This window comes from Nicotiana tabacum, chromosome 6, assembly GCF_000715075.1.
Source record: "Nicotiana tabacum cultivar K326 chromosome 6, ASM71507v2, whole genome shotgun sequence".
NCBI lineage: Eukaryota > Viridiplantae > Streptophyta > Magnoliopsida > Solanales > Solanaceae > Nicotiana > Nicotiana tabacum.
The window spans coordinates 210,216,684-210,232,399 of NC_134085.1; the positions used below are offsets into that span (position 1 = coordinate 210,216,684).

A 15,716-nucleotide genomic window follows, 5' to 3' on the forward strand; every position below is an offset into this window, starting at 1 on the left:
TTGAATTCATTTTGGAAATTATGAAAGTAGTAAACTGACAAAATAACTGATACGCGCGTGGGAGCAAAACCACACACAACGAGCAATCGAGCATGCGTCCCCCCACCCCTGTTCGTTCTGTTTTATTTTATTAAGCTTTTTATTTTATTTTTTCTGATTTTCGTACCTTTTTTTCCCTTTCAACAGAAGGTGAAAGTCTCCTGTAGTCCAGCAGTTATTACTGTTACAAATTTGCCATGCGATAATTACTAGTATTTACTACTACGATTATTGGATAAACACTACATAAATGATTCGTCAATTATTGCTAAGTTAAGAGGTCTATTATTGCATGTAAACGGTTTGAAAGAAAGCGACTGAAGTGATCTTCATTACCAACAACAATAAATAAAACGAGCGATTGCTAGAGCTTAACTGATGAAAAGATTTTATATTGTTAGTCTACTTAAAATTCAATTACAAGTAATTGCTTGTACCATGCATGGATTTGTAAACCTATTACAATATGCTAAATTATATCGATAGTCAGGGGCAAAGCTAGAAACTTCTCCAAGAACGTTTAAATTTGAAAAAAATAAAAAAAGATTCTCGATAAAGAATGTTTAATATATATTATACACCTTTAAAACTTAATATTTTATTTATATATTACAGTATAAAATGAATGATGGTCAATTGACCATATGATTACCTAATTACTAGACCAGAAACTATACCTAATTATCTGTAGTTTGTTTAAGTGATACGCAGCGCATATTCAAAGTTGCCAGCAATCAGCAGCTGTTGCTATTGTGGATTATGAAGGGATTCTTGTCGTCTTTCTTCAAATTGCACTAACTAGTAGCTAGAAATTAAAATAATGCATTTTTTTTCCTCTTAGTCTTGTTGTTCGTGGAGAAATCATTCATGTGAAACATTTCCCAAAGTCCATAATGAACTTGAAAAAAATTAATAAAATAAAAATTTATTTGACTTTGGGAAAATAAGTTAATTCAGTCAATAATCATGTAGGGTGGTTGTTTGGTAAATCTTACTGTCAAACGAACGTAATCTTATATTCCCTCCGGTCCAAAATAAGTGATTTTTGTGGTTGTTTTAACACATATTAAGAAATTTACTTTTTAACATTAATTAACAATGAAATTGACCATATTAACCTTTACTATCTCTTCACATAAACACTCCTAACACATACTCCAACATTAATTACTCTAAGGGTAATGTAGGAAAAATAATAATTAATTCATTCTTAAAATCTGGAAAAATCACTTATTTTGAACTACAAGAAAAAAGCCAAAAAATCACTTATTTTGGACCGGAGGGAGTACTATATTAACAGTAATAGTACTAATGTAGGTAGTCAACGCAAATCATATTGATAACTAGTGTTAGGGGTAGGGTTGTACATAGGTCGGGTTGGTTCGGATTTTACAATTATCAAACTAAACCAATTGTGTCAGGTTATTAAATCTAAAGACCAAACCAAACCAATAAAACTCGAATTTTTCACTCTCGGGTTTTCGGGTTATTCGGATTTTTTCAAAACTTTTTTTCCGGTAAAATCTTTGTAAAACAAAACATATAAATTGTGCTCAAAATATTTCTTTAGTCATAGTAAGATACAACTAAATAAAGTATTTTCCAAGAAAATAATACAAAATATGAGATATGTCATGACATTATTCAAAAATATTCAACAATAAAGACAATAAAATTATGTAATATAAATATTGCTAATTAAAAAGCCATAATAAAAATAAACATAATCTAAAAGTACTAAGTCATGCTAAAATAAGTAGACTAATAAGGGAGTATTAATTACATGATTAAACGCTAAAGAAAAAATAAAAATAGGTTATGCATTTTTATCTAAATTATTGTAAAACAAAAAATAGATATTCAATACATTCTCGTTCGTAGTATTGAATTGAATGTCTTTGTTAGCATTAGTATTGGTTTGATTTTGGTTGGGACTTTTGTTAGCACTATTTAATTTACTAATGTTAAAGGCTATAAAACTTATTGAAACATTCAAAAGTTCTAAGTCCAACCTTGAAATAATATCTCAAAAGATAAAATTATGAAATCTTTTAAGAAATATTTATAAATTACATCACAATAATTGTATTTATATATATATATATATATATATATATATATATATATATATATATATATATATATATATATATATATATATATATATATATATATATATATATGTAATGTCGGGTTGGTTTGGTTTCGGTTTGACTTTTTTTAGTTAAAACCAAACCAAACCAATTAAGGTCGGATTTTTTTCCAACACCAAACCATAGTCGGGTTTTTAGGGATATGCACATAAGGGTAAAATAGTATAAACAAATTGAATTTTTTCTTGATTACCTAACTGGACACATATTTTGAACCAAAATGAAAAAGGAAACTGATCACTTATTGTGAACCGGAGGGAGTATTATGAAACGGAGGGGTAATTTATTACTAGTAGTCATGATTCATGAAGGGCGAGATGGTAATTTCAAATATAGAAATATATTTAAGAAGTTAATAGAAAAATAATGTCAAATAAAATCATGAGGGCAGTAATAATTTCCTAAGGGGTCGTTTGGTTGGAAAGATATTATCTCGGATTAATTATCGCGGGATTAGTTATTGCACATTTTCATAGGGATAAAAAAAATATTACAATTCCGAAATAATTAATTTCGTGATTAATTATACCACAATTTTCTCTTAATCAAACATGAAATAAATTATTCTAAAATTTAATTTATGATTAATTATTGTTTGTCGCTCGTCCATACGAGCCCCAACATTACAACCAAATCCCAACAGCAGAGTCCCTAGTATTAAAGTGTGTCAAAGGCCACTATCACAATCTCCAATATACAGCTACGTGAATTTCTTAACTCTGTGAAAAAAGGATTTTCAACTTTTGATAACTGCCACGAGATTGTTGTGTCTCTCTTCAGTTCCCCCCACCTTCCTTTTTAGCTTTTCCAGGTTACAAAAAGAAGCTCCCTTTTCCTTTTCCTTTTCCTTTTCCTTTTCCTGACATAGTCTTTTGTCCCTTTCTTGCATTTTATTGGCAAAAAGAAGCACAATTCAGATACCCATTAAGCACATCTGCGCTTTCCACATTTCAATTTTCAAAACTCCCATGGAGGAACAAAAAGTTTGAATCTTTCCTAAATCATTGGTTAAAAATCAACAGAGTCTTCTTTATCAGTTTTGTATGACATTTTGAAGAAAGAAAAGGAGATGAAGATTTTCATCCTGCTTATACCCATTTGGGTTTTCACTACTCCATTGTTGTCAGCTCCAGTGGATGTAACTCCCCAGCCTCCAATTACAGACCCAGTTCTTCCTACTGAGAAAGGACCCATTTTTCAAGTTCCTTCTGATAAAGATGCTCCTTCTCCTGGTAAAAATTCAACAATGCCTAATCACCATCTGGTTTTTTTAGTTTGTAACTTATGAATCTTGGGAATTGGATTGCAATTATACCGCACCCCTTTATTCGTCTATAGCATAAAATTTGTAGTCTGAAACTCTGAATGTGCAATTAGTTAAATTATATTCAAATTAGATAGGAACTTGCAATTTTGATACTTAGATTTGTTACTCTGCTCTTCACTTTTTTTAAATAATTTGCAGTGTATTATTGCTTTTTATAATTTTCATTATCCTTTGATACCAGACATAATGATGCTCAAGACAAATATAATTGAAAAAACCCACATTTTCTTCTTTATAGGGGTGGGGGGGGGGGGGGGAGGGTTTTAGGAATTCGCAATCGAATGGGGCAAATCTTCATTTGCTTCATTACAATAAGTTTCTCTTTTTGTAGTTTTAGTTTTCAATCAAAGCTCAAGCTCATTGAGTATCTCTGTCTTATTTTTCAAATCAGGAGTTGCAGAGCTGAAAGTAGTACACCACCAGGATTTAAATAAGAAAATTTTGATTTCACTTATTGTTGCATCAACCCTCCTTGCTGGAATTCTGCTGTTGTCAACTTGCTTTTGGATTTACAGACTAAAAATGCGGAAGAAATCCGCTGAAAAAGGCAGTCAGAAAGCAGGTAACTTTGTTATCAAGAAGTCACTGCTATGGAAGGATAATTTGAGTTCCTATTACTTACTTATAGTCGTGCATTTTCTGTATCCTAGCTTCCACATTGTTTTATTTGTCCAATTTTATAATGTAGAGTCTGCAAAGGGACTTTCTTGGGGTCCAATAATGGCCAAGTTCCCTTCTTTGAGATCTGTGGGAAGAAAAGGACTAGTTGCTGTGATCGAATACCAGTCATTAGTAGCTGCAACCAACAATTTCCAGGAACAGAATGCTCTAGGAGAAGGTAGATTAGGATGTGTGTATAAAGCTCAATTCAACAATGACATCCAAGCAGCTGTTAAAAAGTTTCGTGGTGGCGAACAGGATGCTGAAAAAGAATTTGAGGTAGTCTGATAGAATTTGACCCGAAATGTTGTTCCGTAATGGTTGTAATTATTTGGTGCTAAAAGTCATGTCTGATTGAATTTCAGAATGAGGTGGACTTGTTGAGTAAATTTCAGCATCAAAATATTATTTCGCTTCTTGGGTACTGCATTCATGCCGATGCACAATTTCTGGTGTATGAAATGATGCAGAATGGATCTTTGGAATTCCAGTTGCATGGTAAAAACTACTATTATTTACTTTCTGATATAAAGTACAAAAGAATATCAATATGATATCTGAATTGTTATTAGATTACCATAATTGAGTTGTCCTCTTGACCAGGACCTCCTCGTGGATCAGCTTTGAATTGGCATCTTCGCATGAAAATTGCATTGGATGTGGCTAGGTATTTAATGTTATGATTTATTAGTGCTAATTTTTTCGTTTTTGCCCTCAGTTCTGCGTTTTTGGAAGTTAATACTATAATTACGCTGTTGACATTGACCAGGGGACTAGAATACCTCCATGAGCGCTGTAACCCCCCTGTAATCCATAGAGATCTCAAATCGTCTAATGTTCTATTGGATTCCAACTTCAATGCAAAGGTAAACCACTAGCAATATAGTCACATAAATCTCAATTGCTTCTCCATTAGCAAACTTTTCATATGGTCTGTTTTTTCTGAGTCGATCAGTTTTTACTTGATCAGCTTTCTGATTTTGGCTTAGCTATAGCTGGATGGAACTTAAACAAGAGCAACGTAAAGCTTTCAGGAACTCTGGGATATGTGGCTCCAGAGTACCTCTTAGATGGTATGTTAGTTCCCTACTTTCTCACAATTAGCTAAATGAAGATGGTACAGATGTTTATTGTTCGAATGTGCCTCATCACGTAAACAGTCCAAATCTTATGATTCTGTCTTCTTTTTGTGTCATAGAAGTGTCTCCCAAGAATTATATTCACTTCGCTCCTCTCAGATTAGAAAAGAATGCTCCCTCCTAGAATTCATATATCCACGTACAAAAGCATATCCAAAGAAGCACCATCATCATTGAGCTCTTGCCCTCAGTTTAGATTTTGAAGTATGGAACTCCTAGCAGACAGATGTAATTGCTACATCTACATATTTGATTTATCAACAATTAGATTGTGCGAAGAGATTAGGCTTCTCTTCTTTTGTTCACGAACTTCTCGTTTCTTTTCAAGTATGATGACTATTCTGCTTTGACTCCCTCTTGATGCACCATTTTGTCTTCAATGTTGTTTCTTTGTCACAAGATATATCTAAGATTGATATTTAAATGTTAATGTCCGAAAGAATTATCTTGATTAGCTTATTTCAAAAGCAGAATTCAGATCTGTGCTATTATTGCTTGTTCTTCCTGTAGGAAATAACATCCTAAACAGAAGTCTGAAAATCGAACATTCTTTCCCATTTGATTGCTGCATTTCAGGGAAATTAACTGATAAGAGTGATGTCTATGCTTTCGGCATTATACTTCTGGAGCTTTTAATGGGGAGAAGACCAGTGGAGAAACTAGCAGGAGCTCAGTGCCAATCTATCGTCACATGGGTATTTATGCAATTACTGCTCATACTTGAGTGTTTGCTCCTTATCTCTTCATGACTTCCTGGAATACTGATGTTTCAGTAATTCCATGACAAGCAGGCAATGCCACAGCTTACTGACAGGTCAAAGCTCCCAAATATTGTTGATCCTGTCATCAGAAACGGAATGGACCTCAAGCACTTGTATCAAGTCTGTGCACCTACCTCTTTTGTCAAATTATTACTTTCATTTTACTGCTTTAACTTACAGAATCAAAACGGATGATTTGATAGGTTGCTGCTGTAGCCGTGCTATGTGTACAACCAGAACCAAGTTACCGACCACTGATAACAGATGTCCTGCACTCCTTCATTCCCCTTGTACCAATTGAGCTTGGTGGGTCCTTGAGAGTTGTGGATTCTGCACTATCTATTAACGCATAACAAAATGAGTTGCTTCATTCAAAGTTTGCTTCGGCCTACTCTTGGTGTTACTTGTGTTCCTACGGAAACTGGTAACTGAATGAACAACTTGACCTTTCCTCTTCTTTTGTTCTATCCTGAGTTTGTTAATTGGCTAATGCAATTTTTGCTATGAATTTAGAGTAGGACAACTTACCAAAAGAAAATTTATGCTGTGTGTATATAATTGTAAATTTGAGGTAGCAAAATCTCTGATCTCACTTCAAGTTTCCTCAGGTTTTTGTCCTTTCATGGTTGTTTTCTGTATTAGAGGAATTGATGTGCTGCTATTGTAAAGAATGACTTATGATTCCAGTATTTGTGCATACAAAAGTTTGCTGTTCTCCTTATTTCTTGTCTGTGAATACCTGTTATGATTAGCTGGCCTTTTTCTCCTACCTCTTGCTGGCAGACGGTCAAAGCCTGCCTTTATCCCACCTAGTTGGGTTTCACGTGCTGACTTTTCTGCATATCCTGGCAGATAGGATAAAAATGTTGCCTCTCACTAAAGCAATTGACTTTTTATTTTGGCTTTATCTTACAGTTTCTTTTTGGCCATTTTCTACACCCAAAAAAAGAATTGAAGTGTCTAATAAGTCATGAATGCCCACCCACCATGTGTAGTATGGCCTACAATTTTTGTGGATCTGGGACCTCAAAAACTATTGCATGTGCCCATGCTAAAAATGATACATTGCCATCCTTTTTCAAGGAAGGATCCTTTCTCATCAGCCGGTTGTTAGATTGCATTGGATCTTAAATAACTCTTGGAGCCTAATTTATTAAGAGACTTTATCTATAGTATAAGTAATCTCTGGAAGTACAACTAGAAATTAGTTCTCATGGAGTTATTACCTAGGTTTAGTATCAGGTAGCTAGTTGGCAACTGACATACTTTGGCAACTCTTTATTTTTATTTTTGATTCTTTTTTTTGGCTTTGATAACTTTTATCGTCGTTGGCATATTCTTTTCCTTTTCTTTTTGTCTTTGTTGGGTGGGGTTGAGGGAGATCATCGTCGTGCAATATAACTACATGGATCACTACGTTAAATCCTAATATGGTGGGCCTGAGGGCTGCTGTTCTTCTTCTCTATTGTTGGTCCACATTAGTTTAGAATAGTAAGGTTTCAACCCCATGTTTGGTGAAATGGAAATTGGCATTCTGAAAGATGGGGAAAATAATATCCAGTTCATTGTCTTAGATAGTCACGTGATACAACTTTGGACGTATCTTTTAGTGAAATAGCATTCACCTTCAGAAAGACAAAAGGATATATAACGCTGTTTTTTACTAGTTGAAGATTTTCTTTCAGGAAAACTAGTGTCAATAACATGTTTTCTTGAAGTTTCCAGTCACAGCAACTGGCTTCCATCGGTATATCAGCTGTGTTTTATTCATAGCTGATATGGACTACCCAAAAAAGACGATGTAATATGATGGGCTACCCAACTGCAGTTATTTCTGTTGGATTTTGCATTTGTTACTGTTTATATTTGATTTACCAGAATAATAAGTAGTTTAGTCAAAGGAGGAGTCTTTCTTTAAATTTAAATTTAATTGGATAAGTTGGTTGAGATAGTTTAGGTTTTTGAATTTGAATATTTATTCTTCTGATTTTCTGCAGATTCTGTTCTTAAATTGGCTATTTAAAGCCTTGTTATGCTTAATAAAGTTATTGAGAGACATTTTCCAATCAATACTTTTAATCTTTTTGCTGCTCCATCTTTTAAAAAACCAACAATTTCTTTTGTCAATATCTATACTTCCGAATGAATTTTCCGTTTAAAGAACGGTTAAACTAAATTCCTAATTGCTTGACGACAGACGAAGGAATTTATTGTTTACATGCAAGATTCCTTTCTTAGTAACCAGATATCATTGTCACGGCAATATCTAAGGATGTCTACATTAAACGCAATAGTACTATAAAACTTTGTCCTGTTTCATTAACCATCCCACTTTAACCCTTAATTCTGCCGATTCTACTCTGATCTCTAGCACCCAAAAAGAGAAGGTAAAGATAACAAAAGCAACAATAAAGGAGAATTAGGGGTATATATATGCTTAGAAAATCATGGCCTTCTCGAACTGGATATGCAGTCGCAATACTAAAAATATGTTTGTGAAGATTGTACATCCAGGAGGACACGTAGAACTGCACGACAGGCCAATTCTTGCAGCTGAGATAATCAATAGAAATCCCAAGAGTTGGGTTTGCCATCCCAGCGTTTTCCAACAGCCGTGGGCTATTTTACCACCCGAAACCACCCTCATGCCTGGCCAGAAATTCTATGTTGTGCCTATAAAAACCATTAAAAGACTTCAATCCCTCGCCATGAAATCTTCTCCGGCTCTTATTCATAAACTTCAGAAACAATCAAGTCTTAAGGAAAACAAAACAGAAAAACAGGAAGGCAATTTTTCTAACTGCTGGTTATTCCAAAGAAATTCACCCAAAAATTCTGAGGTACCTTATTCTTCCCTGAGACAAGAAGAAAACAGAGAAGTGCAATCCCAGGGTGATAATTGCTTTACGTGTTTGTTAACAGGGATCAGGATTAATAAATCCGGTAGCGGGGAAAATGTGATGAGTAATACTGAAACAAGATCATCAAACAGTAGCTTGGGATCCTCTGAAACCAATTTTCTCAATAGAAATCAAAGAACTAATGTGGATTGCAATGAAACATCAACGGGAGTTTCACCCACCAGACTTTCCTCTTTTGATCAGTGGCATCCCAGTTTAGAAAGCATCTCAGAAGAGTGACAATGTTTTTTGCAAATGCAAAAAATTTATCAAGCGTGATTATTTTTACATGTTTGCTAATGTGTCTGTATATACAACAACAACAACCCAGTATAATCCCACTTAGTGGGGTCTGGGGAGGGTAGTGTGTACGCAGACCTTACCCCTACCCTAGGGTAGAGAGACTGTTTCCAAATAGAAACCCGACATCCTTCCCTCCAATACCCTAGGGTAGAGAGACTGTTTCCAAATAGACCCCCGACATCCTTCCCTCCAAGAACTTCCCACCTTGCTCTTGGGGAGACTCGAACTCACAACCTCTCGGTTGGAAGTGGGGGTTGCTTACCATCAAAGCAACCTCTTGTGTGTCTGTATATGTCTTTGTTAATTTCTATGAATGTAAACAAAACAAACAAACAACAACAAACACAGTAAATTTCTACAAGTAAGGTATAGTGTTAGCAAGCCTTACTCCTATATTAGAAGAGGCAAAGAGGCTATTAATGTTAGGACCGGAAAAAAATCAGGTGTCATGCGGAAGCCAGTAAAGCAAATCTTGAATGACGATAAATCAGATAACAAAAGAGAAATATATCAAAAGAGACGCGTTCAATTGGCATACGTCCACGACGGAGATGAGTAATCCACTATATAAAAGAGAATACAAAATACTGAGAGAACAACCTCACAAAGAGGTAAACACAAGTGACATACTAACACTTGTCCCGAAAAATTCTTCCACTAAACAAAATTCTCAAACCCCTTATGGCTACAATGTAGAAATTGTCGAATAAGAAGGAAAGATCCTTAATTTATAGAAATCCAAGCATTTCCTGTTGGGTTATTAAGCTTAATATAGCTTAAAATAGGGTGAATGGAAAATGGAGGGAAAATAAAATATTTGAGTTTCATTTGAGATTCCCTCCTTGATGAAGGGACATTGTCCCATATTGGAAGAGGAAGAGGTTTTTAATGAGTATATAAGCAATTGCTCTTCTTCTAGCTCTTAAAGAGTTGAGAAGAAGGCAAGCCTCGCGTCGCCGCCGTCGTCGCTCGGCTTCGGCTTCGAGTTTCATTTGAGATCCCCTCCTTGATGAAGGGACATTGTCCCATATTGGAAGAGGGAGAGGTTTTAATGGGTATATAAGCAGCTGCTCTTCTTCTAGCTCTTAAAGAGTTGAGAAGAAGGCAAGCCTCGCGTCGTCGCTCGCTCGGCTTCCGCTTCCGCTTCGGATTCGGTCAATTGATTGTTTAATTTTTTGGACCAAATTTATTTGTTAATAGTAAATATTAACAGAAATGTTATTAAATATCCTTTTTAATAACAGAATATTAATATTAAATCCAACAATATTAATATTAAATCCAATTCCGTTATTAGTTTTCCGTTTTTCAGTTTTGTAACTGAAAATTAACCTCCATCTTCAGTTCTCCCGGTTTATTGTTGAGTAAATAACCATTTATGTTATGACATTTATGCTATGACTGTTTTGCATAAACAACCATTCTGAAGAGTTGCACCTCTTCAGTTTTCAGCCCAACATTGGCTATAAATACATGTCCATTCTCTCAGAATTTTCATACTATTTTCTAAGTTCTTCTCCTTTCTTCTGCATTGTTTATCTTCAAAGAAAACAACAGTAAGTGTGATTTGCTACCGAACTTTGTGTTCGTTGAAACATTAGGGTTTGCAGTACCGCTACACTAGTATATAATTCATTCTATCTTGGGAGGAAATAATTTATAATCTTGGGTACTAAGAGAGGATTAAATTCCTTAAGGAAACACTGTGAATTCAGTGGGTTCAGATTAACTTTTGTTTATTTACATTTTTTGTTTATATTTTATTCTGTTTTTTCCAAAATTAGTTTACAAATACAGATTGATAACATTTCCCTCCAAGAAAATGGACTAGCCAAATTTGGGAGATTTATAATTTTCTTCCAGGGGCGGCCCAACGAGTTTTGTGGCCTAAAGCCAAATTTTATAAGGGGCCTTAATTTTTTAAATCTATTTTTCTAGCTTTTTTTTTTCAGATGCAAAATTATTAATAAGTTTTTATAATTATTTTCTCCTAATAAGTCTTTCTCAATTGACAATATAACTAATCCATTTAACCTCTTTTGAGATATTGTTGAACTTTGGTAAGATTTTATCAATTTTAATTTTTGAAAACTTCTTTCCACTGAAGCAATGGTAACATGAGTTATTAACATTATTCCATAAGCAATATAGGCATTTGAAAAAGAATCAAATCTTTTTATTTGATTGAGTGTATCAATTAAACTACTATTTTCTAATTGTACTATTTTCCTTAATACTTTTAATTCAAAAAAATAAATCTAAACCATCAATATAAAATTGATTATTATGCTTTAAGGAACATTCAAGATTAAAGATAATATTTTTTTTTCAAATTTCCATCATCTAGTGATCTTAGTTTTTACCACTAAATGGAAAACCAAAAATATTTTCATATGCTTCGAATTGTTCAAATATATTTTGAAGTGAAAAAGTAGCCTTGTATACTATATAAAAGTAATCAATGGTTAACGTAGGAGACATCTCTATTTTTTCCCCGGGGAATCCCATTGCTTAACTTTCAATTTGCCAATGACCATCAAATGAAATGTGAATAACCCGTCCTCTAAAGGACTTATCGAAAGATCTGGAGATTTCATTATCAACATCCTCATCAAATTGTTACTTCATATATATCACATGTTTCATACGAAATTCGAGTTCGATATTTATTTCAAGTGCAATTTTCTTTACAAAAATCATAGCAGTTGCAAATCCTTCTTCTCTATATTTGTTAAAGAAAGAAATCAAACTTTTTCACTTCACAGATTGTTTTTAAACATATACATAATCTATTAGGTGTAACAAAAAATGAGGCTTCCATAAATATGGGGCCTAAAGCAGTTGCTTTATAGAAGGATCGCCCCTGTTTCCTTCCAAGAGAAAAAAACTCAATTATAATAAATATGTTATTATTTCTTTCAAAAAATAAAAAAAATAAATATGATAGGAAAATGAGTACAAACGCCTCATAGTTAATTCCCATGAATGCAATTCTCACAAAGAATTTGAAAAAGAATTTTCTTAGCTTAAACATAGAGTATGAGACAAATTTGACAAGGAAATCATATCTCATCTTTTAACCGAAAGCTGCGGCTAGAAATTAATGGACGTCATAAATGCAAGACGAGCCTAACTTTAATTGATTAGTTAATTTTAGCTTTCTACCTTCTATTCAGTTAAACTACCAAATTTGTGCAACTGTTCAATAAATAAGATCCTAAATAGTTGCACACTTATTAAAGAACAAGTCCAAAGACTGTGACACGATAGCACCCAATCCAAAAATATAGTATAAGAATAATAGCCCGTTTGACAAAGCCGTAAAAATCAGCTTATTTTGAAAAATGCTTTTTTTTAAGAGTGACTCAAAAATATTTTTAGTGAGAAATAGTTTGTGTTTGGCTAATTAATTTGAAAAACACTTCTGAGCAGTAATTAGTATTTGGCCAAGCTTTAAAAAATTGCTTCTAAAGTATATTTTTATCAAAAGTATTTTTGGGGAGAAACTACTTTTTTGTGCTTCTCAAAAACTGCTTCTGATTCTCCTCAAAGCATTTTTTTTTCTTTCAGAAGCTTGGCCAAACACCTCAAATTAAGGCCAAAAGTGCTTTTGGCAAAAAAAAGAAAAAACACTTTTGGCCAAAAATAAGCTTGCAAACAGGCTATAAAACATCTTAACCAAACTCTTCCTCCTCCATACGCCACCGCTAATACTGTCATCAGCCCTCAATACAATTATAACTCTATATTTGTGTTGCATATTGAACTGGTAGTAATTGATGAATTGGAGTTTATCAAAAGATTTGGATTGGATGTTTCTGGAACATGACGGAATATGAGAAAGCTCAAAGAGTTCTTCAGCGGCTTCGAGGAGGATACACAACGGATATGGTAGAAAAGAAAGTCGCTAAGAGAGGAGAAGATGATTCAGACTCTGCTTTTCCAGTTGTCCGTAGCAGTGAAACAGTACCCGACCCGAATATGTTTCGCCCGCTTCGCTTTGATGGGGCTGCCATGGATGGGAACTCCAAAGGCAAAGGTAAGAACTCTTCATTTATTATTAATTTATTATTAATGGGGCTATTAGTTTATGTTAATGTGTTTGATTAGACAGTTTAAATATTTGATTAGGCACAAAATTTATAAAAATAAAAATATTTTTTTAAAAAAATTTGTGGTTGAAAACCTATGTCATTTATTAAGTAATAAAATGAGAATATTAAAGTTTATATTTTGTAAAATATAAAAGGATAATGTTATTTTGGGGACAAACAAAAAAAATAAGCGTGACCCATAAAATTGGAGAGAAAAGTTTCACTTACCTCTTCTTAAACCAATTATTTAATTAGTACGTTATTAATTAAAACTATAAGTTTTATAGAAAATAATAAAATGAATTTTAATTTTTTCCAATGTCAGATAATTTGAATCAAAATCAATCTATTCACTAGATGCTTTAAAATTGTGAAGTCAATGATATTTGTAACTCAACAAAAATCATTCTCCCATTCAAAAGGTTATCTTATTCAGAAGTTGATGTTGTCTATTCTATTCCCGTTACTTGTCAATGAGAGACAGAACATTCGAAATTAACAAGCAATATTATGAAATGAACTCTCAAATTTTCATCACAGTAATAAGTTATTGCAAAATCTCAAAGCATAAACGGAAACTTAAATATATTATAATCTTAAGCGAGACAATTGGTTGTTATAAGTAAGTGCAAAAAGTATATTTGATTTTTTCTAATAGCGCCTATTATCACGTCCTTAATCTTGAACTAAGTTTATGTGCGGCACTTGACAACTTGCTCACGATCCTGTTTTGCCAAGTCAGCCTAAAATACTATACTCAAGACTGCTAAGGGAGTATTAGATAAGAAAGACAAGAGAAATTTGCCAAATGAAGCTTTTTATTATAGAGAATTTGATTGTTTTGCTTGATGAGTTACAAATGAATATCCCCTTTATATACTAGTCCCCTAGGAGCTAGTGAGTAAATAAAAATTATTACACAGGTCCTTTATTATTTACAAGTCATTTCTCTAAAATTTTCTATATAACTGGAATCTTCTAAGGACTTTCCTAGCTATTTTCTAGGGTTCTAAAGTCTTTCATGAGAATCTTTCATATTTCTCTAGAACCTTCACACATGTGCTAGTCTATTTCATATGTAAGCTTTTCATATGGCAAAAATATATACCAAGTGATACCTACGTGGCATGATAATGTGGCGGGCCATGACACCATGCTTTTGCGTGATAACTCTTGAAGGTCAGGGCTCAGCAAAATCACATTTGTACGAGATTTGTGCAGTAAATCATTGGAAAGCGCCATTATTTGAATGTTGCAACGAGGAAGGTCCAGATCACCTGAAGTTGTATGTTCATTCCATTTCCAATTCAAAAGCAAATTCCTAGTATAGTACTCTGTTATTGTCAGCACATTTATAGATTTTAAACGTATAACGAGTAGTGAGAAGGAGAAGCTAAATGCAGGTTCACTTTCAAGGTATATGTGGAAATAAGAGGACCACGTACAACAACTATAGAGTGTATGGGAAATCCACATTCAAAGAAGAAAGCAGCAGCAGAAAATGCAGCTGAAGGAGCGTTGTGGTTTCTAAACAAAGCTGGTTATAGGTTGAAGAAGTACTAAATTAACTTCGTTTTTTTAAAGGGTTAGTGAATTGTGATTCCAGTAAACAGAATGTAAACTTAATAATAAAAAAAAAAAAGGTGGGGGTGGGGGTGGGGGGTGGGGGTTTAAACAGACTTAGTTTACTGTAAGCTTGTCCATTGCAAAATTTACTTCATTGATGCAATTGCTCAAATCAAGAAATAATCTTAAGTTAAGTAACTTAAGTGCATTTGATGTATAAAGATAGTGTCATAATTTAGCTGCCAATTATATTGTGCACTTCAACTTTTTGACAGAAACTCTCTTTCATTATCGATATTTGATCAGTTATGAGCAATCACTTAGAAAAGGAACCATCTTAGGCCTTTTTTGTCCATAAACAAAGGTATTTTTTTCAATTTTTTTTTTAAATGTGGTTGTCGATGAAATTTTGTAATTTTTTAGAAATTTTTCGAAAATGTGTTTTTCAAAAACCAAGAAGTGGTACAGCAAACTTTTTTCAAGTAAAATGCATGTTGAAATATAATTTCAAATTACAAAAATTATTTTTCAACTTATCTCCAAATACTACATTTTTAAAAAATTACAATTTTCATGTCCAAATGCCTACTTAGTTTCTTCGTTGACTTTCGTTCATTATTGAGACTAGGATAGTTCAAGATGATCCTCATGTTAAAATTGCTCTTTGAACCATGCACTTAAAGTAATGTAGGATGGAGTTGCAACCTTACAACCACTGAGCTACTACTCAAATCCTGGTTAAAATCTAGTTCAAGTCACCCATGTTTGTTTTTA

At 33.5% G+C, this 15,716-nt stretch overlaps 2 protein-coding genes across 2 annotated transcripts; both read left to right on the forward strand.

The window, feature by feature from the left end:
• The first annotated feature begins 2,882 nt into the window (after positions 1-2,882).
• LOC107830085 (putative receptor-like protein kinase At1g80640) lies at positions 2,883-6,783 on the forward strand. The gene is made up of 10 exons (XM_016657568.2): positions 2,883-3,424; positions 3,911-4,081; positions 4,208-4,458; positions 4,545-4,677; positions 4,783-4,846; positions 4,949-5,045; positions 5,150-5,252; positions 5,895-6,013; positions 6,110-6,199; positions 6,283-6,783. The coding sequence occupies exons 1-10, from the start codon at positions 3,262-3,264 to the stop codon at positions 6,430-6,432; spliced, it is 1,341 nt and encodes a 446-aa protein (XP_016513054.2). The 5' UTR covers positions 2,883-3,261; the 3' UTR covers positions 6,433-6,783.
• A 6,051-nt stretch (positions 6,784-12,834) lies between these two features.
• On the forward strand, positions 12,835-15,022 carry LOC107830084 (ribonuclease 3-like protein 1). The gene is made up of 3 exons (XM_016657567.2): positions 12,835-13,321; positions 14,556-14,661; positions 14,780-15,022. The coding sequence occupies exons 1-3, from the start codon at positions 13,108-13,110 to the stop codon at positions 14,937-14,939; spliced, it is 480 nt and encodes a 159-aa protein (XP_016513053.1). The 5' UTR covers positions 12,835-13,107; the 3' UTR covers positions 14,940-15,022.
• The last annotated feature ends 694 nt before the right edge of the window (positions 15,023-15,716 follow it).